We start from the raw sequence: 25,125 nt of genomic DNA, 5'->3' as shown, positions 1-25,125 counted from the left end.
TCATGAATCACACAGTTTTATACAACACACACAAAACAACTCAGTTCTATCTTTTAAAAACGCAGCCAGTGCATTTTTTTTCTCGTACAACATCACATTTAACAAAAATCTTCAAGAACACGACGCGGGAAAGAAGCTCGTACAAAAGGAAAAGAGACGGAACGAGAGGCCGTGGCTTCGTGAGGAACTCGCGTGTTCAGGTTCGATCTCCGATCAGAGTGCTGGCGTGTGGAACCAGAGAGCGTTAGCCAACCAGCGGCTAACGTTCTAGCTTCAGTGGAAAACAACTGGCAGAGGAACGAGTCCGTTGACGCTCGTTTGTCGGCGTCCAAAGTCCCGGACGAGAACAAGCACCTTCCCGTGCTTTTATTCTGACAGTCTGTGGCGTTTCTCTTGTTGTTGTTGTTTTTTAAAAGACTCTACAAAGTCATACAAAGATGAAAAAACGAGCAGGAGCGTAAGGAAAAGCAGAGCTTGGTAGAAATCTGAAGCCGGAGGGAACACAAAACGTCCTCGCCAGCCAGAGTAGAGATTGTCTTTTCCCTTCCGATACGGGAATACTTGGTTTGGACAAGAGCGGCGCCGAGCGAGCGGCGGCGGCTTCCTTGTCGGGGGTTTGTCTTCCAACTGGTTTTCTTCAGCTCGGAGGTTTAGACCCTGCTTAGCAGAGTGGATCTGTGGAGAGGAGAAGGAGAACCGGGGTTAGAGTGATGACAAACTGGATCCTCTGGTGTTTGGAGTTTGTTTGCTGCTCCGTTAAAATGTTTAACACGTGACCTTTAAAACGCAGGATAAAACGCAAAGCTCGGGGGGGCAGAGCTGGCAGACAGTCGGGAAACGTGACATCACACACACACACACCCACACACACACACGACCACACACAGTTCTGAGCCAAAACCTGATTTCATGTGTGTGGGGATCACTTTTTGGCAGCGTTCAACATGTGATCCCCGTCGATGGATACTGGCTCGCATGAATCTGATAATTTTGGCCACTAGGGGGCAGACTTGTACATCAAGTTTACAGACATGTAAGTATCTTATTATGATTTTTTATTGAATAACAAACTGTTCTAAACAAATAAAAACAGAGCGCTTGTATGTTTTTCCCATTTTCATCCTGTTTTAGCTCAGTTTTGGTCTCCACCAACTACCTAGAGGAGAAAATCTAACAATTAACTATTAACTTTTAAAAATATCTTTAAATCACGAATTATTTGACCATGAATTGAAACAGCTACTGGTACAAACCCGAACTAAAGGTTTGTTCTTCTATCATTACAAAAACGTAAATGTAAATCTTAATTTGTGCAGCAAATTAGGTTTTCAGGGAGTCATGAGTCATGAATCAATATTTATTAATCAAATAGCAATTTATCAAATAAGATTAATAGAACATTTAACATTTAGTTAGTGAAAACGTGGGATTATTACTGAGCTTGACTGTTTTCTTGTTTTAATTGTGAACCAATGAAAATGATCTTTACCAATGTTAATACAAATTAAGGTTTGTGTGTTTGCTCGTTTATGAATCTTCATGCATTTTAAAGTTGAATCTTTGTTTAATGGCAGAGATTTGATCGTGATTCACTGAGATCTGCACTCGTGTCTCAGGAGAAACCCGACGACACTGATTCAGTTTGTGTTCATTTAACTTCAGAGTGTGATGCTGCAGCGAGGAAATATCCCTCGGTCAGCTCTCATGGGCTTTCATCAGCCGGGTGGAGTGAACAACACACACACACACACACACACACACACACACACACACACACACACCCAGTGGATGTGGAGGGTGTATGGTGCATTGTGTGTGTGTGTGTGAGCACAGGATATAATTGTGTGAAAATGACTGATGTCCTTTGCATTTGTCTACGCAAGCGATGGTGTGACCAGGAATAATGAGTGTTTGTGTGTGTGTGTGTGTGTGTGTGTTTTTTAATGTATTTATTGAACAGTGTGCAGGTCAGCATCAGTGTGTGACCTACATCCCTCTGGTGGAGCTGGTCAGTGCGGAGGCAGGAAGTGATGGAGGGTGACAGTCCAGACTGAAAGAATCAAAGACCCCTGAGGGTGTGTCTGTGTGTGTCTGTGTGTGTCTGTGTGTGTCTTTGCGTGTCTTTGTGTGTGTTCATACACACCTCAGAGACTTCCATCTGTCCTTCTCCATGTGGTTCTCAGGACCTTCGCTCTCGTATGACGCCAGATACAAAGCTGCCATCGGAAGAAAAGAAAATCAATAAGCATTACTCTAGAAAAAATGATTTATTGAAAATGTGAGAGATTCCTGACATGAGTTATTATGTGATTGTGATTTAGCACAAAGGTTTTCCATCATCATTCATTCATTGTCCTCCACAGATGAGGGTGTGACCTCTGCTGTGGAGGTTAGGTTTCCATCTGCGTTTGTTTGTTTGTTTGTATTTTAGCAAGATCACGTTAAAACTACTGAACAGATCTTCATGAAGATCTGGAGCAGATCAGAAACAACGGGCAGATCCTGGAATCTATTCTCTCTTTCTCTAACATGCTGATGGACCTGTTTCCTCTCTGAACCTGGTCTCTGACACTGATTCTCTGGTGAACCCACTCACCGTCCTCGGGCAGCACCGGAGCCGTCAGCAGGTACTGCAGGATCTTACGGTCCTTCTCAAACGGACACTCCACCTTCTTCCAGGCCATGAACTCACTCACTTGTTTGGCGAGTTCCCAGAATTTCTGAAATGAAACCGGACAAATGGACAAAGGTGAATAAGGAGCCAAAACTTTGCCAGAAGTTTGACTGTGGACTAAAGTGACATCTGATCTGGATGCTGGATCGTGATCCTGCTGCTGACCAGAGACTATGATGCAGCAGGACTGCTTGACATATAGTATTGAAGTTATCCTTCAAAATGTTTCCCCTCATCATTGCTGCTAAAACCTTTCTCCTGATGATGTTCTCCTCTACACATCTGTGTCACTTGTGTCTGTCCTGGGAGACGGATCCTCACATGTGTCTCTCTGAGGTTTCTACGTATCTTCACCTGTTAAAAGGTTTTTAGTAGTTTGTCCTGACTCTTGCTGAGGGTTAAGGACAGAGGATGTCACACCATGTTAAAGCCCTATGAGACGAATTGTGATTTGTGAATATGGGCTATACAAATAAAATTTGATTGATTGATTGATTGAAAAGTTCACTGTCACTACTTGACTCCATGTTCCGAACACAACACCCTGCCGCGCTGCCTTTGAGCAAGGCCTTTAACCTTGTCGGGCTCAGCTGCTCCGAGGTGTTAATCTGTTTGTGTGTTCGAAACGTCATCGACAGAAAAAGACTTCAGCAGAGTTTCCCAGGATAAAATTAAGATTTCAAAAATAGATTCTGAATCAGAGAAGCTGTGAGTGGAAACGCTCGGTGTGTTTCTGCTCCATGGAAACGCAGCTGAACTTTACACACTTTACTTCTTCTTTCTCAACCCTCTTTGGGGAAGTGGAAATAATCGAATCCGTCGCTTGACCTGGTGACGTTTTCTGACCCGAGACGTCGGGGGGGTGTGAACGGTTGCCCGGGGAAACTCCCAGAGGGGATTTCAAAACCTCCGCTCACCTCAAAGTTGATGCGGCCGTTCTGCAGCCGGTTGGCACATCCCTCGTTCAGGAAGTAGATGTCTTTAATGAGCAGGCTGAAGAAAGGGATGACGATCTGCAAGAAACAGAAAGTGAGAGAGAGATTTAATTTCACTGGGAAGACGTGAAGGGGATTTCCACCAAATAAATACTGTATGTGTGAGATCTTTGTAAATATCGATACAAAAGAGGATCCATGACAAAATGAAAATAAACCAGCGAGCAGACGTGTAGCAGCGAGTTTAGAAAGAAATTACCCAAAAAGTTTCCCGAGACAAATTCCTACGATCAACAATAGAGAAGTGAGACGTCAGGTCATTGTGAGTGTGTGTGTGTGTGTGTGTGTGTGTGTGTGTGTGTGTGTGTGTGTGTGTGTGTGTGTGTGTGTTGGGATTTTTACTTCTTTACTGGTAGAAAACTAAACATCGGGACCAGAGCTCTGGTTTTTACTTTGACTTGTTGACTGAAGGCTGAGAGAAGCCCTGGATCCAGAGTCTGGATTCATTAGATTGATTTCATGCTTGTTACTGTTTTTCAGATGTTTTTTGATTATTCTATGATTTCCTATTTTTATTCCTTCTTATTTTGGTAAAGAAATGTCTCAGTTATCATCCAGGTCTGATTGAAACAAACTTTAGGAGCAGAATATGGGATTTTACTGGATATACCATGAATTCTGCTTTAAATCATTCGGATCATTTCCATCTTTGATCAAAACAAACCACGAGCTTTGTCTTTGTTGACAAGTTGAACAGCCGAGTGGACGTCCACCCCCCCGCCTGAGAGCACAGAGGTCACAGGGGTCAAGAACATACCAGACTTCTTGGGAACTTTCCGTCTCACGACCCCGACCTCTTGTCTGTTTGCATTTCTGAGCTCCAGAAAACAAACCTCGGGGGGGGGCCAGACACTTACTGACGGGACGCTGTCTTTCCATAAAAACTCTGATTCAACATGTGATGACGTGAGGGGGGGAGAGCCGCTGACGCCCGGCGGCCCACGAGCTTGGCGCTGGCATGGACTCCGACAGGGCGGGGGGAACGCTATGTGATCTGGCGGGCGGCCATGTTTTCTCTTTCCTTCACAGCGTGTTTTGATGAGGAGGAAAATACTTAAGACCCTCGTCAGATCTTGACCTATTTATAACCGTCCCCTCGGAGCGCTGCACTGTTGCGTAACCTCTGTCCGGCGTCCAGGTCCACTGAGGACGCCGCTGACGTCGGGAACACGGCGTCCCGGCGCTAACGAGACACAACAAGCGGAAGCTCCGTGGTTTGTTTTTCTGCTTTGACTTCAACCAGTTCTCCTTCATGTTTGCTGTTGAACTTCACAGGAAGATAAACATCTCAACTCTTCACATAACTGTAATCAGCTTAAATCGCTCGGCTGCAAAGAACTTTCAAGACTCGTTCTTACAAATCATCCACGATTCTCTAATTTCCAACCTTAAGTGAACAAACTGGTCTTTAAATAGTAAGTTTAATTCTCCCACTTTGGTTCCTTCCAGCAGAGACAGTTCAGATCTGAGCTGAACCACAGATGAACCAGTTTAAAGAGTTGAGATTAGATCAGATCATCTCCGGCCTCACCTTCTCCCGGCTGCTGTTGGCGGTGATGGATCTCTGCGTGGCTCCTCTCAGAGACGTCCTGTAGTTGTAGAAATTGCTGGAAGGATCCATCTGATGCTGAGAGGAGGAAAGAAACCACAGAGTCGGTTTAGATGAAGTGAAGCTTCGGTCAGAACTCGATGAATGAACCCAGATGTGCAGAGCAGCTGAGAGACGAGTGGATGTGGAACAAAGACGTTTCTACAAGTCGTTCAAATTCAAATCAGATGTGATGGGATTGAAACAAATTTTAATACAGTTGATGTATTTCTGTGTTTGTTCTTTTGTAAAAAGATTTCAAGCTGCTTGTCCCACCACTGAGAACATTTCCTACATTTCTTCTTATTTTCCTATGATTGAATTTGACATGATACATGAAAAGCAAATGATGAATTACACTTTAAGTGAAACAAAGTTTAAATATCTAATATCTTAACCACTAAACCAGTAGGAGAAGTACAAGATCAAATAGCCAAAGCAGCAAATTATAAATTAAGTTGAACTTTAATATAAATATAATTATATAAGCTTCGGACTTTGCTTGTCACTATTTACACTTTGGTTTTTAGATTTTAATGCCAGTTTTAGTTTTTCATCTTTTTAGATTTCTATCCTTTTAGTGTTTTATCATTTGAGGGCAGATGCAATATTTTTAACTCACTTTTATTCTGCATTATTATTCTGGGTCTTACACGATGTGTCCTTGTGTTCTGATTTGTGTATTTTTTGTTGTTGTGCATTGTACTGTTGAAGGAGAATTTCCCCATGGACACAATAAAGTATATTTGATATGATTTGATTGATTTGAACCTGCTCGATGGAATCTCACCTCTAAGATGTCGAACTTTGCCGTCTTGACCTTGCTCCAGGTTTTCTTCAGTCGAGACACAGGACTCATGTTCATCCCGGCTGCAGGACACACACACACACACACAACAAACAACAACAATGAGACAGATATCACACATCACAGCCAACACCCAAACACCACAGCATTAACCACATGGCACTTTCCCATTGAGCCAGACAGACAGACACACACACACACACACCTCCCCCCCTTCCACTCTTTCTCCCATGACATGTCAGCCATCCCCCTTTTCTTTCTTTCTCTTGTTGTTTCTTCTGATGCACCGAGGCAAAAGGCTGAAGGAACAATGGAGTTAACACACGCCTCGTTTCCCCTGCCAGCCCTATGCTTCCCATATGGTAATCCCCTGTGTGTGTGTGTGTCTGTGTGTGTGTGTGTGTGTCGCCATCAGAGCAGAACCACAACACAAACCTGCAGTAAACAATGGAGCTCAGTTTTTTGTTCTGCAGACACAAGAAACATAAACCACTAAAACCAGCAGAGCCTCATTCTGTCCCCAGGAGACGCTTCCTTGGTTTCACATGAACCTTGAAACGCCGCCGGGACAAAACGAAAGCGGCGTCCCGACCGAGCTCGTCCTCTCCAGACGCACAAAGACACGAGTGTGTGTGTGTGAGGACAGGTGGGAGCCGTCCTCCTCTTCATAAACACACTGATCACAGTGTTTGTGTTGAAAAGGATCATTTCACCCGGACTACACAAACAGATGTGGAGTGATATCAGATTTCCACAAAAACAAGTTGGAAGACAAGGGACTAAAAAATAATCGTTTAACGTTGTTCAACATTGTGAGATTGTGAGTTTTAATATAGATATAGTAGAGATTTAAATTGTGCTTTCATTGAGCCATGTTTGAAAGCAGGGGGCTATTAATTCACTCAGACAAAATCCCACAGATACAGTCGATCACAACACTGATAAGTGGGTGTTTCCATAAAAAGTAGTTCCTCATTTTGACCATCAGTGCTTTATTCCCCCTGCCTGTACATTCCTTTCAATTTGTACCAATTCTAAATGTGTTCCAATGGGATTAATGTCATAAATGAATAACGCATCCTACATGAAGACGACATTCCGAGCTTAAATTGAAATTCCAGTTATTGTTTTTGTTCTCCTGAGTAGACTTGCACGGTCGCCATCTCACTGTGATGTCCGATTCTCCTTTGAATCAAGCCTTGTTTTAAAAATGTACATTTTAAGACTTTTACTCATTGTGCAAATAGATCCAGTGAAGTTTCTCTTTCTCGAACGTTTTTGCATTCCCCAGATTCTCAGGACACATTTGTCTCTTTTCACAAAACAAAAGCAGCAACTGTCCGCGTCTTTTAGATAATTAAGTCAAATTAGCTTTTCATTATTTTAAGTGAACTAACCCTTTAATCACATCACTACAGCTGGTTCCCTGGAGACGAGTCGGAGGGGGGGGGGGAGAGCTTTGCCTGCGGCTGTTTTCTCTCTCTCTCTCTCTCTCTCTCTCTCTCTCTCTCTCTCTCTCTCTCTCTCTCTCTCTCTCTCTCTCTGTCTCGGGGGAGAAAGACCAAGGACAGCTGGACACTCGAATATCCTCCACTCTCATCATCACTGTCCCACCCCCCCCCCCCCCGGTCTCTGGTCAGTGCTGACCATCTGCCTGGACGAGGTCGTTCTGTGTCCTCTGCCAGCTGCCCCCCCCCCCCGGACACAAGACCCCTCCTTCCCCCCTGAGGCCTGTGAAGATGACCAGATCCCTGACGATGCTCTAGGCCTCTGACATTCGTATCTAACCTGGCTCGAGCTTTAACAAACTTCCCATGATCCTCTGCAGCTTCTGTACAAACGCACAAACGTGGAAAACATAAAGTTCTTCTTTCCCACATCGGAACGAGATTCTATCGAGTCAATTATCTGCATCACCGACGCTCCGTCGCCTCAGCCGACGAGTCTCACTCACATCATGAGGCCGGAGGAAGTTACACAAGCTGGAAATGAACCGAGACCGAAGTCGTGAGAGGTTCGTGCTGCAGGAGGAGAGATTACATCTGCACCGAACTCCCACTGAACAGCCACGTGATTCACTACGCTGATCGGACTCAGTAATGAGTTTAAGAAACTGCAGGACAGTGTGGATCAGAGGGAACCAGGGAGAAATGTGACGCCCATCAGTGTTTATCTCACAAATCAGTGAAATTTTGTTCTTAACTGATATGGAAACACAAACTCACAGATGATGGCCATGAGGGAGTTGAAGTTGCCGATGTTGAAACATTCCCGCGCCACGTCGATGAAGAACTCGATGACTCGAGCTCGGTGCTTCTTCTTCACGGGCTGTTAAAAAAATAAAAAATGTTTGTTAATTACATGACTGATTCCATCAAGTCTGGACTCATTGTGTCTCTTTATTGACAAGAAGAACTTATTTAAAACTATTTAAGAACCAAATTGAGTTTCCAGGCTTTCAAATGTAAGATCTAACAGGTTTTCCTCGTTTTAAACTGAAGATCTTTGAGTTTTAACTGTTGATCACATTGTTAGAATCTTCCTTGACCTTTGTGACCTTTTCCCACCATTTTCTCACATTTCCTAAACTAAACAATCTGCAGTTGGAAACCTCTTCACCTCCAGAAGCAGTGAACCCTCATGACTCACCATGCAGATTTCTGTGGCCACCAGGTAGCTGAGTCTGTTGAACCACTCCACGTACGCCTCCAGGTTGCTGGCCTTCTTGTGATCGCTGAAGCAGCTCTGCAAAAACAACAACAGGATCTTAATGAGACAACAGCAAAACAAGAATAGAGTTGAACTGGAGAATTAACGCAGATCTTTGCAGTCGATGCATCGATAAAGAAATAAACTCCAGGCTTCATGGAGCCAATGGTCAGTGTCCGTCTCATTATTCATGCAGCTCCTTTGTTTGGGTTCTTCTGGATCTAATTCCTCACATTCCTCTGGCCTTACGCCACGCTCCCCCATGTCGTGCCTCCCGCCAGTGGACACGTCGGACACACACACACACACACACACACACACACACACACTCGTCGGGGTAAGCGAGAGGCGAGCCTGAGGCACAAAGGCCGTCTTAACCCCCCCATCACCTGGCTTCCAAAAAATGAGCTGTTGCCTAGCAGCCGAACGCCAGACAAAAGGACCCACTGCCAGACACACACACACACACACACACACACACACACACACACCCCTTCCCAAAACAAACCCTGGGCACCAGCGGTTGCTAGGCGATAAGGTGCATGCATGCCCATCTAATCCAGACATTGGGATGATTTGAGGAAGATTGTCAGTGAGGTGCGGCCGGGTGTATCTTTCTGAATGTGTGTGTCTGCCTGGTGTGTGTGTGTGTGTGTGTGTGTGTGTGTGTGTAGCGGCAGACTAAATACCCGCTACACACACAGTCTGGAGATCACCTGCCCTCCCTGTGACCCGTGCAGCTCGTGTTGTGTAAACCTAACTAGGCCGTCTCGTTTCTAACCCACAGACACAGAAGGATCAAGTCTGCCTCTGGATTCCAGCCAGGAGAAATTGTTGCATAATCACTGTGTGTGTGTGTGTGTGTGTGTGTGTTATTTTTGTGTCTGCGGATGCTAGACGTTACCTTATCATTGTCGAGCGGGTCTTTCTGGACGAAGGCCTGGACGAATTCTTCAGGTCCGATGTAGCTCAGTCGCTCCTGAAAAGGAAAATGAACAGTGAGCAATTGGGTTCGAATCTCTTTAAAGAACAAGAACCTTTGAAGCCTCTGAACTGTTCAGTGACACATAATGAGAACAAAGCTGTGGTCAAACACCACAGTTTAAAATCAATGCTGGGTTGTGTCAGCAGCTTCTAATCCATCACATGTTCTCTCCTCTGCAGATCGATCGGCTCGTTCTCTCCGTAACGAGTTCGACTCCCTGACAGGATTCCACATTGTTCTTCAGAAGAACAACATTTACATCTTAATCCGGTTTGATGCGTCACCACGAATGATGGATACGGTGAAACGGTTTTAAAGCAGATGATCGATGGGAACCGTCCTGGAGTGGAAAGCTGTAAGTGGTTCTCACCAGTTCTATGTGTGTGAGCTGCTGGGCCACGGTGAAGGGGTCGTTGCAGATGGACAGCATGTCTCTCTGGATGGACGCCTGCGGCTTCGCCTTCAGAGCCGTGAGGCGCTCGGCCGCCGTGGCGTTGATCTTCACCAGCGCCTCCTCGTACTGGCTGAGCACCGTCAACCTCCGGATCAGACCCTGGCTCATCTGGCCGACCGCCTTCCGGTACACCTGAGGGAGGGAGGAGAGAAGAGGGTTAGATCAAAACACAAGGTTCAGCAGCTTTTAAGTCGTTTTTGATATAAATGATTCAAATATACCGGCTGCTATGACAACTTAATTTCCCTTCGGAGATGAATAAAGTACTCTATCTATCTATCTATCTATATCTATCTATATCTCAGAATCAACTGGAAACCAAACATAGTTCATTGATGAACTCCTGCTCATATTTCAAAAGAACATCACCAGTTTTGTTCACGACAAAACCTGGACGACCTGGATCATTGAAAACCTCAATGGAAACTACAACAGCCACATTATCCCCGTGTCAGCAGAAATAACTGAAGCCAGAAACTAGAACGAGCCTCAGAATGAGTTTATTCTGCAGAGCAGCTTCCTCTCGGTCACTCGCTGTGTCTCGGCTCAACAGGGGCTGACGAGGCCGGACTCTTGACTTCCTGGCCTCAGGGGTCGAGAGGTCAAGAGGTTGAGAGTTTGGAACATTCCTCCGACTCAGACCAGGCCACGATTAGATAATTGCTCCCTTGCCGACACAGTTTAGCTCAGAAGTTGCATAAGACGGGTCTCCAGAGGCAAGGAGGACAGACATGTGTGTTTGACTCTGTGTACGTGCAGCAGACTGTGTGTTGTTGTGTAACTGCCGAGGATCCAGCGGCTCGGATTCTTTGGAACCGCCGCTACGAGCAATCCAAGAAACCGGGGGGGGAGCCGAGGCCCCCCCCTCTCCTTGTGACCACATCCCTTCTCTCTGGACTTTCTGCCAGTTCAGCCTCCAGAATCTGGGTTTTGAAAAACAGGAATCAGGTTCAACGGGTTGAAAAGAAACACAACCAGCATTGTAATGGAGGTGGAGGCCCCGAGCCGAGGAAATCAGATGTGAGTTCTCGGAGTTCTCATCACTCAGATGGAAACGGCCGGGGCGGCAACTTTTCAGAAATTCACTTCCAGGCGCGTGACTAATGCGTCTGCCTGTCGGTGATGTGGCTGTTACAAGTGTGATGACACACACGCACACAAACACACACACACACACACACACACACATGAAAGTCAGCCAATCAATTGCAGCTCTGTGGATATTGCACTTCTGGGTGAGGGATGATTGCAGGAGCACAGGACAGAGGCAGAGAAAATGAAGTTGTGGAGAGAAATGAGGTTTTCATTTTGCAGTTTCAAGTGGAGACGGACCGACAACAAGGGAGGAAATAATATATTCAAATGATCAATGCTCCTTTAGGAAGGTGGCGACGCTGCTAAAGCCGACAACTAATCATATTTTTCATTATCGGTTATTTTCTGCAGTTTAACAAGTCATTGGTGAAATGTCACAAACAGGCTGGAAATGACGATTAAAAGATGATAAATTAAAAACACTCGTCTGTTGAACCGAAAGTCAAGAGCCCAAAGATATTGAATAAAAAAAAACACCTCACTTCATCATATTGTATTGATATTTGTTGCTTTATAAATAAATTATTAAAATTGTTCATTACTTTTATGGAAATGAACCAGCTCTTGATCCCATGGCTGCTGGACTCAAACATTTTGTAGAGTTGCACGAACACGTATAGAACTTTTCTCCCTTTAAATCTACCTGTCTGTGGTCAAATTACATTATTATTTATATTACTTTTAAAGTGTTAATAAAAAGAAAAGCATTAAATCTGATCATTGGCTGCAGCGCTTCATGAAATACCTCCACCCAGTCCCAGTGATGTCAGTGATGTCAGCCACCAGTGAAAATCCCTTCACTTGCCACCTCAGATTCAACCATCTGCCTCGGCGTCTGTCCACACAGAGGACAGGCCGGGGTCGAGACAAATATAGTCTCAGATCTGGGAGACGACATTTCTCCTCATAACTATCTGCGTTACGAATGATGGCGCCTGGCGGGGGGGGCGTGCTGGAGAACCTGGCGGTGATCCTGAGGTGGCAGCCGGCCGCTCAGTACAAGTCACGGCATCGAACCACCGGAGGACCTGTTCTCCTTGGCCGAGTCGTGTCTCTTCCTGTGGAGAACCACCTGACCCACGTGAGAGCCGGACTGGTTTTAGCAGCTCGGCCGAGCAGCACTAATGAACAGATAGTAGAAGGTTCAGTGGGCGGGAATGATTGTATCTGCAGGCGGGTCCAAGCTGCCAAGTCAGGAAGGGACAGAAATAAACTTCCACCCGTAAGACGTCACATCCAGGTCACGTTCTCCAGAAGAGTCAAGAGTTCAGTCGAGCTTTTTAAAGACTTATTTCAACAGTTAGGGTATCAGCTCCTCTGGAATCAACTGACGTACACATTGATAAACGTACAGTGGCCCTTCGTTATAAAAGACTTGTCTCATTATGTGTAGTTTAGTAGTGTACATATTGTGATCTTTTTTATTGTGCTTCGGCACTGTTACTTAAATTCAGTTTTCTCTTATTTGCTGTAACAAGTGAATTTCTCCGTGTCGATAAAATAAAGAAATCTAATCTAATGAAGCCTGAAGTCATGGAACCTACGACCAACAGAAATTATGAACGTGACACGTAAATGTATGTTCAAAAAGCAAATAATGAAACACTTGGGTACAGCATACTTGTGACTCTAGATGGTGATGTACTGTACATAAATGTGCAGTATTCTCTTACATGGTTTGCAGTTTTCGCTTCTATGGAATTGTAATTGGATTGGATTTGATATCTGTAATATAAAATTGTACGATCATCATTTTAATGTATTTTAACTTTTGATATTTGTAATTTAACGTATGTTTTAAATGTTTGATATTGGTATTGTAATGCATGTTTTAAATGTTTGATATCTGTATGTATGTCTAAAATGTGGACCCCACTAAAAGTACCTCTGTCTTAGGGTAGAGCTAATGGGGATCCTTCTAAATAAACAAATAAAAAAATCTGGTCTGAGAACGTCTGTCTTTTACTTTATGAACCATCTGCATCTACTGCACAAATCTGAAGAGAAGCCAGAGCTCTGTGCTGCTCTCTGAGGTCAGATGAAGATCAGTTGCTTGTTTTCTTCTCCGCTGCCGCTTCCCTATATATCCAACCACATCCATAATGACAGTCCTACTCCACAGATCAAGGGCCCTGGAATGTTTTCAGTGTGGTTTTGGACACGTCTCTGCCCAGATGTTTTGGGGGGGGACATCTATTTTGAACTGGAACCCGTTTTCCCAGAGAGCTGCGGTTCAAACGCTCCGAGGAACCAGCAGCTCAACTCTCTGACTCCAGAGTCGCTCGGGGTTTTTTAAAAGCGTTTTGTTTTCAAATCTGTGATAAACACAAATGTAAATCACTTCTTAGAGAAACCAACATTTGTGCAAATTTAATCTATGAGAATAAACCTCGTCCAGTCGGGCTCAACGTGGTCTCACATGTATGAACAAACAACCTCCAGCGTCCCTGAGAACTATTCATCTGAAAGACTGATTCTTGGTCACGCTGTGCTAATCATGAGCACGGCGGTTTCCACGGTAACGCAGCACATCTGGAGGGCGTCCAATCACGGCAAAGGGTTTCTTTGTCCACACAGGACAAACTCGACATTAAGTTTTTATCACATTTGTCTATTCACTGAAAGAGACCTTTTGTGTAACTGCCATAGATCAAAATGTGCTAATACGAGTTGGAGCACGTTACACAAACGATAGAAGGACAAAGGGGAAGTCGTGATATTCCATCATCATAACGGCTGAGACGGGACAAGCAGAACAAGGGGAATTATAAGAAATTGAAAGCAAAAGTTAAAGTGGTTACACAATCTGACCGCAGTTCAGTTTCTCTTGCAATCACATTCTCTATGTCAAGACACTTTTATTATAATCTGATCTGATTCCCAGTGAGAACCTTTACTGGAATCCCCAACACTTTAATCACTTTACCTGATAGTGTAGACGTTTATTACCTAGAAGAATTAATATCTGTTGTTTTCTAATCTCAGATTAACTCATTAAATCATGATCATTATCAACGTGCAGTGGAAAGTACCTGAGATTCAGTTAAACAGGTTTTTGTTTGCTTCAGTTCAACCGCAAACTTTGGACGTTAATGCCAACTGCAGCTATTTAAGGGGGAAATCCTGAGATGTTTGTGTGTGTGTGTGTGTGTGTGTAGGGGGGGGGGGGTTAGCAGATGTTGGGAGCTGTAAATGTGTCCAAGTGAGAAACGTATTGATTTCTAGATTAACTCAGGATCAATACTCGTGCTCGTCCCTTTGATGAGTCATGAACAACCTATAAAACAGTGGGGGGGGGTTGTGTTTATTCTTGTCTTTAGAGGTGTGTGTGTGTGTGTGTGTGTGTGTTCATTAACACTAACCAAAGACAAATAAACAGCATACAACTCAGCAGACAGAAACACGTGGAAACATCAGGATTCGTGATGACTGACCAGATCATTTGTCAGGGGACCAAAGAAAAGAGTCTTTCATCTGGAAAGATAATTTTATAAAACACCAACCTAACTTAATTAGAGCAAGAAAACAGGAAGATAAACTTTTTCTACCGTCCAACTTCTCTTTTGACGTCTTTATCAGCCAAATGCATCACGCTCTGCTAGAGGAGCAACATAGAGCTACAGGAATTGTAAAAAAGAAAACCCTGTATTTGTTCGAGCAGCGACACACCAACAGATTCACCCTGATAAAACAACTCTGTTATCCAAACAGAGCAAAGACTCTAAGCCGGTGACGTGCAGCTCGGCAGCAGGAGAACAATCTAAACTGCAGCCGCGGACGCAGCACCGGAGGGATTCACAGGAAAAGCCACCGATCCCTCCAACAATGGGTCTTTTCTCTCGGCTTCAGAGCGGCTTTGTTGCCAGAGAAATCCCGTCCACCTCCCTCTGCCGCTATCGGCAAAAATCGGCCTGAGTCCGTAGCTTTGCAGCACGTGCAGGTTCACACAACATGGACTCCACGGACTTCCTGTGACATTGATTTAGAGGGAAGAAATAACCGAGTGAACCGACCTCCTCTCCGTTGGCCAGGCGGTGGGTCAGCTCCTTCAGGCTGCGCATCATCCTCTCGTCCCTGAAGTCATACGGGAAGGTCTCCGTCCACTCGGTCAGGAGCTGGAGGATCTTCGGGGCGTTCTTCCTCACTCTCATCTGAAAAAAATGCAAGATAAACACAACATGAAAAACCCAGGAAGAACCAAATGTAGCTGGGAGAACAAGGAAGTAGAAGAACGAATCCTGCATACCTTGTCCGCCTGGGGGTCGCCGGGTCGCTGCTGCTCCATACACAGGTGACACACCCGGGACATGAGCTCGTACGGGTGGAGGAAGAGGCGAGAGCTGAGCAGGAAGGTGAAGATGTACGTCCTCTGTAGAGAGAAGAGATTATAAGTGGCCGCAAAGGTGCAAAAGCAAAGCTACAGGTTCGTGTGGAGAGAAACACGGACGCAAAAAGCAGCGTCTCAATGCACCAGAGCTTCTCAGACAGAATCAACACATTGATGAGGCTGCAAAGGAAAAGATATGAACAGGTAGAATGTTAAATCCACTCACATCTGGATAGTAGTCCCCAGCTGGGACCAGGTGGCGGATGAGGGCCTCCAGGGACCCGGACACCAGGTTGTTGTCATGGTAGTAGAGGCCCGGGTAGCCTTCCTCCTTGGTCTGGTACAGGTTCTTGTTGTAGCTGCCTGTGTTCAGCTGCCCGGTGAACGGTGGAGTCTGAGGCATGTTGTCCTGCAAGACAGAAACAAAAAAAAAACACAGGAAGAGTCAGTCAGGAAAACACACAGGAGAGATATTCCACCACAGACGCTGATGCAGGACGGTCAAAACAAATCCGAAATAGCTCAGACACACAAACACCAGACGGCACAGGTTTGGTTTGAACCCAGTCGACACCCTTCCTCCTCTGGAGCTGCTGGTTTCACAGTGTGGGTTTGGTTTATTTGGACAAATGGGAAACTGAAGAAAACGAGCTGTGGTTGAGGCAGAAAAAAGGAAAGAAAAGGATGGAGTCATACGAGTCGTCTGTAAAGAAGAGACTCAGGAAACTGAACTCCTGACCCTGGTGGGATTAGTGGGTTTCACTGGACAGACGACAATTAAACTGTGGAGGATGATGAGCGTCACAGTCCAGTTACATAAACCTGCAGCCTTCATCCAACAAGACGAGTCGGAGGAACACGTGTCTTCTGCTCCGTGAAAACCTCGATGGACACGTTGCCTGAGAAGCTTTTCAAACTTCTCCTGCAGCAGAATCCACTCGACCTTGTCCCTTTGATTTCAATCTGTCGTAGGATTTGTAAGAAAAATTCTCGTTTGTGTCTCGATTAGGGTTGCAAAGGGGTGGAAACTTTCCGGAAACTTTCCATGGGAAGTTTAGCTCGGGAATTTTGGGAATTTTGCACAAAAAAAAAAGACATAATATTTCACCCCATCCAATGTAGAAGGAAAGGCTGTGTACATTTGCAAATACTGTGCAAAGACCTATGTTAAGAATGACACAACGATGCAGAAGCATATAGTCAAGTGCCCAAAGTTTCCTCAGGGCTCAAATCAGCCTATGACAAAACAAAATGTTTATATTTATGTCTGTATATGACAAGGTAAATACAGTTAGTATAAATTACCCACAACATTTCCCGTTTATTCCTGTTAATTTTTGCAACCCTAGTCTTGATTATATACTTCTTGCACGGCTGCTTCTGTTCAGGCTTTTTACGAATGTGTGGTAGAAGGAAGTGATCGTATGAAGGTAAATATGATGCAGACATCTAACGCTTTAGACGTCATTTGGAGTCAGAAGTGATTGAGGGTGGAGCCTCAGTTATCAGCTGTGTGATTGACAGCTGTCAATCACAAGGCTCCACCCTGTTTTTACACTGAAACAAACCAGACTGATTATCAGACTGCTGTGTGTGAGTAAAGGAGCATTTATCAGTGTGTGAATCCACCTCTTCTGTTGTAGGACTTTGTTATTTCTACTCTAAATCTCTGGTGCTCACAAAGATAGCTCAACCCCCCCCACCACTCTCTCCATCCCCTGGCAGCCTCCTGACCTCTGAACCCGGCTTTTAGGTTCTGTCCCCGGCCCGGCAGACTTATGGCTGAGGAAACACAAAAGGTCTTTTCACACCAGGGGTGGGTTTGGTTGGGGGGGGTCGGCACAGGGTGTAAAAGCAACCCCGCCCCCACACACACACCGTCCCACCCCCACCTCCAGGACAATGTGCCGGCCCGTGGCTGGATGCCGAGGCAGGAAGCCGGCTGATGCAACGCGGCGCTGCCAGGACGAATAAACTGCACCTGCCCACACGCTGGCTCCCAGAGTTCACATAAACTCAGGGTTCCATCGTCCCGTGACAGAACCGGGAGAGAAACAACCACGACACACGCACCAGGGACGAGCATCATGTGATCAGAGCGGAGAGGGAAATCAAGAGAGAGGATTCAGTTAAATCTAAAAGACATTAACCTTTAAAAAAAAACAGAATCACAAGACGCTGAGCAGGAGACAGAAACCAAAACAGAACCCTGTGTATTCATAAGATCACATTAAACCTCCACCCACACGAGGAGGCCGACGCCCACTCCTCCACGTTCACATGCATGCCATAAAGCACGCGTCCACACACACACGCTGTTATTCACTGAGACAGCCGTGGACATTTCCATGAGAAAGGCGAGCGTGAGGAGTCAGAGCAGCCGGAGCATCTGCTGCAGCATGTGGCTTCTGCACCGAGGAAGAGATCCTCTCTGTTTGTTTACTCCAGACTACAGGGGGGGGGGGGTGCTAAACTTAAATGCTCTTTTCTTAGAAGTATAATTATTTATTTGAGTCCTGTTGCTCAGCAGCAGTAGCATCCAAGTCCGACCACAGACATCTGGTGTCCAGCACCGAGGTTCAGACCAGCAGCTCCTCCACAGCAGCAGGTGATCCAGGGCTGAGAACACCACTGGTGCTGGTTTCCCACCCGGGTGGGATCTGAACCACCAACCCCCCGGAGCCACGCCCTCTTTTCTAACCCCTGAACCGGGTGGATGGAATATTTATATCTCCATATTATCTTCAGTAAACACGAGGAGGTTCTGTGCACATGTAGGACACCGAGGGGAACTTGTCGTGAACATGTCATCTTTTTTTGTGGACCTAGAAAAACATCATCCAGATGTGACCTGTCTCCTTTAAATACATTTATCAACATCAGTTAAAAGACAGTGTTTCGTCAAGAGTGCTCTCACTCACAGTAACACTAAACAGTTAACTTGTTATATCAACTTTAGATTCATGTAAACGCTGCCTCTTATTCAAATGTTGAGCTGTTTTTATTTATAGTTATATTAGAGTCTGACGATATATTGTTTGGACAATAAGAAGCTTTCACATATCTGTATCAGCGTTTGTTTGCCAATATGAAAACTGCTATTCTACAGTTTAAACAACATATGATCGTTTATGCTTATTTTCTTAATTCAAGTTCTATAGATATCTGGATGCGTTTGTGTTTAAAGTTTATAGTTATATCGTATTTTCTTTGTCATAAGAGTATATAATATACTTTATTCTATTTTATTTTATTCCGTTTCTTATATATTGTTGTTTTTTATATTGTTGTTTAATGTTCAGTGCACCAATGACACCATGATCCTCACTCACCAGCTGCAAACTTTAATAATCCTTAAAACAAAGAGCAGCCACTGAGACACACTTATTGACATTTGTCTTCCAGGTGTCGTGGTATCATGGTGGTAGAAGGTGGGGGGGGCACATGTCGGGACCCTCAGCACAGAGCTGTTGGTTTAGCGTGGCCGCTGGGTGGGTGGGAGGCGGCTGAGGGTAAACAAACAAAATGCCACAGCTCGCATGTAGAGGGGGGGTGGATTTAATTATAGTGGGACAGGTTGTGTACGAGGAACCATCTGCCTCAGTGTGGGAAAGTAGTTAAATGGATTTTAAAAAGAAAAGGGACATTTACATTTCTGGGTGTAAAGATGGTTGAAGGACACAGATTGTATCTTTAAACCGTATATGATATTCTCTAAATATTCAATAAGTTCCTTTGTTTTCACTTCTTCTGTTATTGGAAGGAAACTGGAGCAGTGATCATCACAATCTTAAGGTCGAGGACTTTCTCCACGACAATTAACCAAAGACAGACGAAGTAAACTGGTCTGAAACAAGCGACTTCAGATGAATCACTGATGATTTCTCAGTGAATATTGCAATTGGCCTAAAAATCAGCTCTAAACCTCCTCAGGAAAACGTCCCATTAGGATTTAAAAGCCCCTGGAATCAGCTCCAGGCCGCGGCGCCATCGACGACACGCGTTTACAGGTCATTTGTTCTCCAAACGTTTGGGCGGCGCTGCTTCCCCAGACAGAAGACGATGGGACTCTGGTTTCCCGCTCGTCCAAAACACCGGCTATCAAACCGCCGGGGTGTTAACGACGGCTCGTGATGAGCGGCCATCGGCAGTTCAGAGGCCGTAAAGGAACCGGAAACACCCTGAACACACAGGGAAATATTCCCTCGGTCCAGGAGTCGCACGCAATCAGCCAGACGCTCAAGTGAGCTGCTTTTTATTTTTATTCTCCTGAGAAATGTTCCTCTCACGACCAAGCAGGAAGATTTGTGACGTCATAAAACTTCCTTAAATGAAAAACAGCGATTGCGGTCGAGGAGAAGGAGGCTGTAGCAGCAGTGAGAGAATGTGATTCTGGCAGAGACACTTTGAAAAGGGACCTGTAGTAAATCAATACTACAGCCCCCCCCCCACCCACCCACCCACCCTTCCACTGAGTAAACACTGGGAGGCATGAGGAATCTCACTCATGCACGGCTTGAGGAAACGAGGGTGAGAGATAGCTGAGTGGGGGGGTGAGGAGGCCACGGTGGAGGAGTGGAAGTCGTCTAAATAAAGACGGCCGGTGTTTGAAGCTGGTTTGTGGTCGGGAGTACCAGAGGCACCAAGAACTGGGCCGGGGAGATTTCAGCAGAAAACAGGACTCTAACTATTCCAGAAGAAATCACAACAAACCACAAAGAGCTGAAAACTGACTCGGACATTCTCAGACCAGAGGAGAAGATAAATCATCTTCTCACTTGACCTTTTCAACCCCAGGGTCCCGGCTAGAGGGGCGATCACGCTCAATTTCAGCTGCTTCCAGACACAAACTGAGGCAAACGTGCAGGAAACTGGGTCTGGAGCTTTTCCAGAGTTTGTCCTTAACAGACGAAGAACGCAGCAGCAGCAGATTATCCGGGTCAGACGTGATCACAACTTCAGGAACATTGAGGCAGGAAATGATTCAGAGGTTTAACCGTGGAAAACACATCCACACCCACGTTGGCTCCTATTAACTGAAACCTTCCCAAGTTGGCCTCCTCTTGATCATCCTGCAGATATTTGGACTTCTGACATTTGTTCAAACCCCCAAAAACTTTATTTTAAAAGGAGAGCAGAGGATCTAAAGTTCAAATAGATGCCAAAAGATCAGGAACTATGCATACATGAAGAGATTAAACCAGCTGATGAATATAATATGTGTTCCAAACCTCTCATTAACCGAAACCTTCCCAAGTTGGCCTCCTCTTTTTCATCCCGCAGATATTTGGACATTTGACATGCATTCGTTCAAACCCCAAAAAACGTTATATTTAAAGGAGAGCAGAGAATCTAAAGTTCACCGAGATGTCAAAAGATCAGCAAATCAGGCATATTAGCATCTAGCCTTATAGCACCTATTATAAAGAACCCCAATGCCCCTTGTGCATCTATTGGCTGAGAAATAATATAAGATACAACCAGACTAAAAAACCCTTTGACGCTTTCCACCAACTCATTCAACCTCCAGAGATGAGTGAGTGATGTGTGCAGCCCGACAGTGTTTTGACGCAGGTTCCTGTTTGCAGCTGCTGCACCGAGTGATAAACATCACAGCTTCCACCCAGGACCCCCGTCAGCTGGTGTCATCAGTCCTTGACAGCGATATGACCACCCCGATCCCCCTTACCTCCCCCCTGCAGACACTTAACACCCTGCACAGAGGAACAACACCCCCGAGGCTCCACCCGTCCTGTATCCAACCCGGTGATGGAAAACATCAACCAGCTGAGTTTCAGCTCAGGTGTCTGCAGGTCTCAGGTCTCGACTCTGGGCTGGATCTGGAGACAGCTGCATTGGAAGGATGCATTTAAACTCAGTGCCTGTGTTCCAGGTTGTAGTCTGGACCCACTTTGCAGGCGTTTTCACATTCTGCATCACCGCTTTCCCAGCAAATGAAGCCGAGAATGTGACCTTAAAAATGGTAATTTGAACAAATTCAATTCAACTGTAGCCAAGGATGTGAGTGACAGCGACTTAACAGACTCTGCTGCAGTCAGTCAGTTTGTTTAAGCAGGTTTAGCTCTTGTTCAATAAAAGCTCAGACGTCTCGTGACCTGCAGGAATCTGTAAATCAGCCGGGCCAGGGTTTTTTAACGTGACAGATTTGAAGACAGCTCGGCTGCAGCTGTGGGAACACGTCTCGTAATCCTCACGGCTCGGCAGCCTGCAGCACACCTTGTTATCTACAGTTCCATTACAGTTCCACCGCTGGCTGCACCGAGTCTCAGGCTCCTGGCACAGACCCTGACTTCCTGATTGGCGACTTCCCATATTCCCCAAAGTCCTTCATTTGTGAGCATCGGTACAAACAAACAAACAAACAAACAAACCCCACCACAACCACAACCCTGCACCAGAGAACAGTAGCAACCCTCAGCAGCTACAACCCACGTGTTTCCAGAGACCAGAGTTCTGCCAAATCACCAATAAACAGATTGAACGTGTCAGCACATTAAGGGGAAACCCGGAGCTCGCCTGTAACACAGAGCAGCGACACACGGAGAAGCCAAGGAGGAGCACAGGCCGGAGTCATTCAGGAGGGAGGTGGGATTAACTCCACTGATCCCTGGCTGTCTTACAGGGGAGAGGAGACAGGGGGGGGTGGGGGGGAATCCTCTTAGCCACAGGGCGGTGGGGTAAAAATAGCGACTGGTATCAGAGATCCTGTTATCGGGGGTTATGGTTTGTGGGGAAACACCTCGACTCGTTGGGGAAGACTCGGTGCATCATCATCATCATTAAGGAGGAAGATGTTGTGATTTAGACAAAGCCAATAAATGCAGAGTCACACTGAACATGAGGTCGAATCAAAACAACATGAAACTGAGGCTGCAGCCTTCAGATCTGCAGGTCCAGTCACAGCCTGAGTGTCATTTTCATCTGTAGCAATACAACAAAATTCATATATAACATGAATATATTGCTTCTACACTGTTGAACACAGTGAGGAGATATAACACATAACTGATCCACCTCAGATTTGTAAAAATGTTTTGCTGTAAAAAATGTTTCTGCTCATAACCAAGATTCTTCGCTCAGGAGCAAGAATCTGTCTTTAAATCCGAAAAAAAATATTAATGTGACATTTATCGTGATAATGATCAGAATCAGCTGATATCAAATATCGCTCCTTTGGTCTGTGTCACATTCAAATCCTCAATAGTAATAATTACCACAATGTGATCCTGATCATCAATGTTAAAAACATCAAATAAATATGGATACGTTCTATTGGGTGAATGAAGTATAAGATGCTATAACACAGCAAAACCTGCTATCGGTATCGGTCAATATTAAATATCGCCCAGCCCTAATTAGTCTGTGTCACATTCACATAAGTTAAATATATATCAATATATATTGTGCATAAACAGTGAAGATGTATAACAGATAATTGATCAAGTGTTTGTGTCCATGAAGAAGAGTTTAGGATCAGAACCTTCACTCAGGAGCAGAGTCTCTAAATGACACGAACTATAAAGTATCTTGATGTTTATGGATGTTTCACCCGCTGTCTCCCTCTGGAACCTGAATGAAACCCAGAATGAACCCTTACCATAACCATAACCATAACCCAGGATGAACCCTAACCCGGGATATAAAGCAGCAGAGTAATAAATCCTCTCACCTCGACGAGCAGGGATCCAGATGCAGATTCAAACCTCTGAGGAACTCGATCAAACAACAGAGACTTTCTGCTTCTTTCACATGAGAATAGAACCCGAGGGGGTGAAACCACAATAGTTCCTCTGGAGGTCAGAGCCGCATCATCCAGGTGGAAGACCGGCAGAGAGGAGCGTGTATTCCGGGCTGAGCCTCAGCAGAGAGACGGAGGAGCAGATGGAGGATGAAGAGGAGGAGGAGGAGGAGGAGAGAAGCTGCTGCTGCTCCGCTTCCTTCACATGAATCTGAGCTGCGGAGAGAAAACCTCCAGACTCCAGGGTGAGGGGGGGGGAGGAAGCAGCCAATCACAGCACTGCACTCCTCCCTCCCTCCTCATCGTCCCGCCTCCTCCTCCCGTCTCTTCCTCCCCCTTTTCTCCCGTTTTCAATTTCATTTCTCCTTTACTCTCTCTTTCCCACGAGGAGGGTTTTTCCATCAGTTTCTGTCTCACGCTGCATTTCTCAATTTCTAGTGAAATGAAAGACTTCTGCAGAAAATATGATATAATAATTTTCAAGTGTCTGCTATGAATAATGATAGTTTCTAACATAAATACTAATTAACACATAAACAGTGAAATAATAGTACTACAAAAACTAACAAACTAATACTTCTAATTATTATTATTTATATAACAAAATACATTGACTTATACCAAGTTTCAGATATGAATAATTGTATAATATAATAACAACATTAGCAATGACAATAGTGCTACTACTACAACTAATGCCAACTAAAGCTATTATTTATATTATTTATATAATAAAATATTTTGTGTTGTATACCAAGTGTCAGATATGAATAATTGTATAATATAATAACATTGACGATGATAACAGTACTACTACTACAACTGATGCTCACAAAAGCTATTATTATTTATATAATAAAATATATTGACTATACTGAGTGTCTGATATGAATAATGTTAGTAGAATAATATAAATAATAATAAAAATAATTATAACATTAATAATGATAATTGGACTGCTACTACAAACAAAGGCAAATAATATAAACACGTTATTATTATTGTGGGGACGGTGGATGACTGTGGGCTGTCAGATTTTAATGGCAGTTCTTCTAATAGTTAATTAAGTCTTCACCCATGGGACTGAATGAATTACGAAAACTATAATGTCGTCAGGACAATAAAATCATACCGCAATAAAAATGCTCATTACTATGCAGTTATGTTTCCTGAGCTGTATGTTTAATGTTGCACGTTTTAATTGACCTGCCACATGTATATATTCACATTATTCTCTTGCCCCCCCTCCCCCCTTTGTCTTGTTATCTCCATACCTCCCTCCACCCTTTTTCCATGTTGTGTATCTAAAGGCCTCTTTGTCATTTCAATTAATTGAAGCGCTTCGTAAACAACAAAAGAAACAGATCATAATTATATTGATGGAAGAGTCGTCGCAGCAAATGAACAAAAACATCCTGGTTTATTTCTTCAAACCAAAACCGATGTTCCTTGTTTGTCCAAAATTAATTCATAGCAACAAACTGTTTGATTTGGGCAGAAGTTGTTGTTTGTAGTGAAATGAAAAAAACGTCGTCTCACATGATGAATCATTGGATTTCTATTTTTAAAAATGTGGATGGATTAGATGAAACAACCATGCGAACCACAATCATATTTACACGACAACTGTATTAAATCCTCTGATGCACCAGACTGCTGTGTGATTATTAATTTAGTCGTCTTTAGGTATTTAATTACAAGCCAGATGAGATAAGAACAAATAAGGACTAC

General features: G+C 44.5%; 1 protein-coding gene across 1 annotated transcript; it reads right to left on the bottom strand.

Annotated features, from left to right (window-relative positions):
- Positions 1–23,569, bottom strand: rasgef1ba (RasGEF domain family, member 1Ba). The gene is made up of 14 exons (XM_061071504.1): positions 23,326–23,569; positions 15,862–16,044; positions 15,555–15,677; positions 15,322–15,459; positions 10,130–10,345; positions 9,679–9,753; positions 8,715–8,810; positions 8,291–8,393; positions 6,048–6,127; positions 5,201–5,296; positions 3,592–3,687; positions 2,597–2,720; positions 2,144–2,216; positions 1–675 (listed from the first exon to the last, which is right to left on the bottom strand). Exons 2-14 carry the CDS (start codon positions 16,036–16,038, stop codon positions 651–653), a joined length of 1,422 nt encoding a protein of 473 aa, XP_060927487.1. The 5' UTR covers positions 16,039–16,044; positions 23,326–23,569; the 3' UTR covers positions 1–650.
- Between the last annotated feature and the right edge of the window lie 1,556 nt (positions 23,570–25,125).

The sequence above is a fragment of the Limanda limanda genome, chromosome 5 (assembly GCF_963576545.1).
Source record: "Limanda limanda chromosome 5, fLimLim1.1, whole genome shotgun sequence".
Lineage (NCBI taxonomy): Eukaryota > Metazoa > Chordata > Actinopteri > Pleuronectiformes > Pleuronectidae > Limanda > Limanda limanda.
Note: the sequence above shows the minus strand (reverse complement) of the source record. Positions and strands in the feature narration are given on the sequence as shown.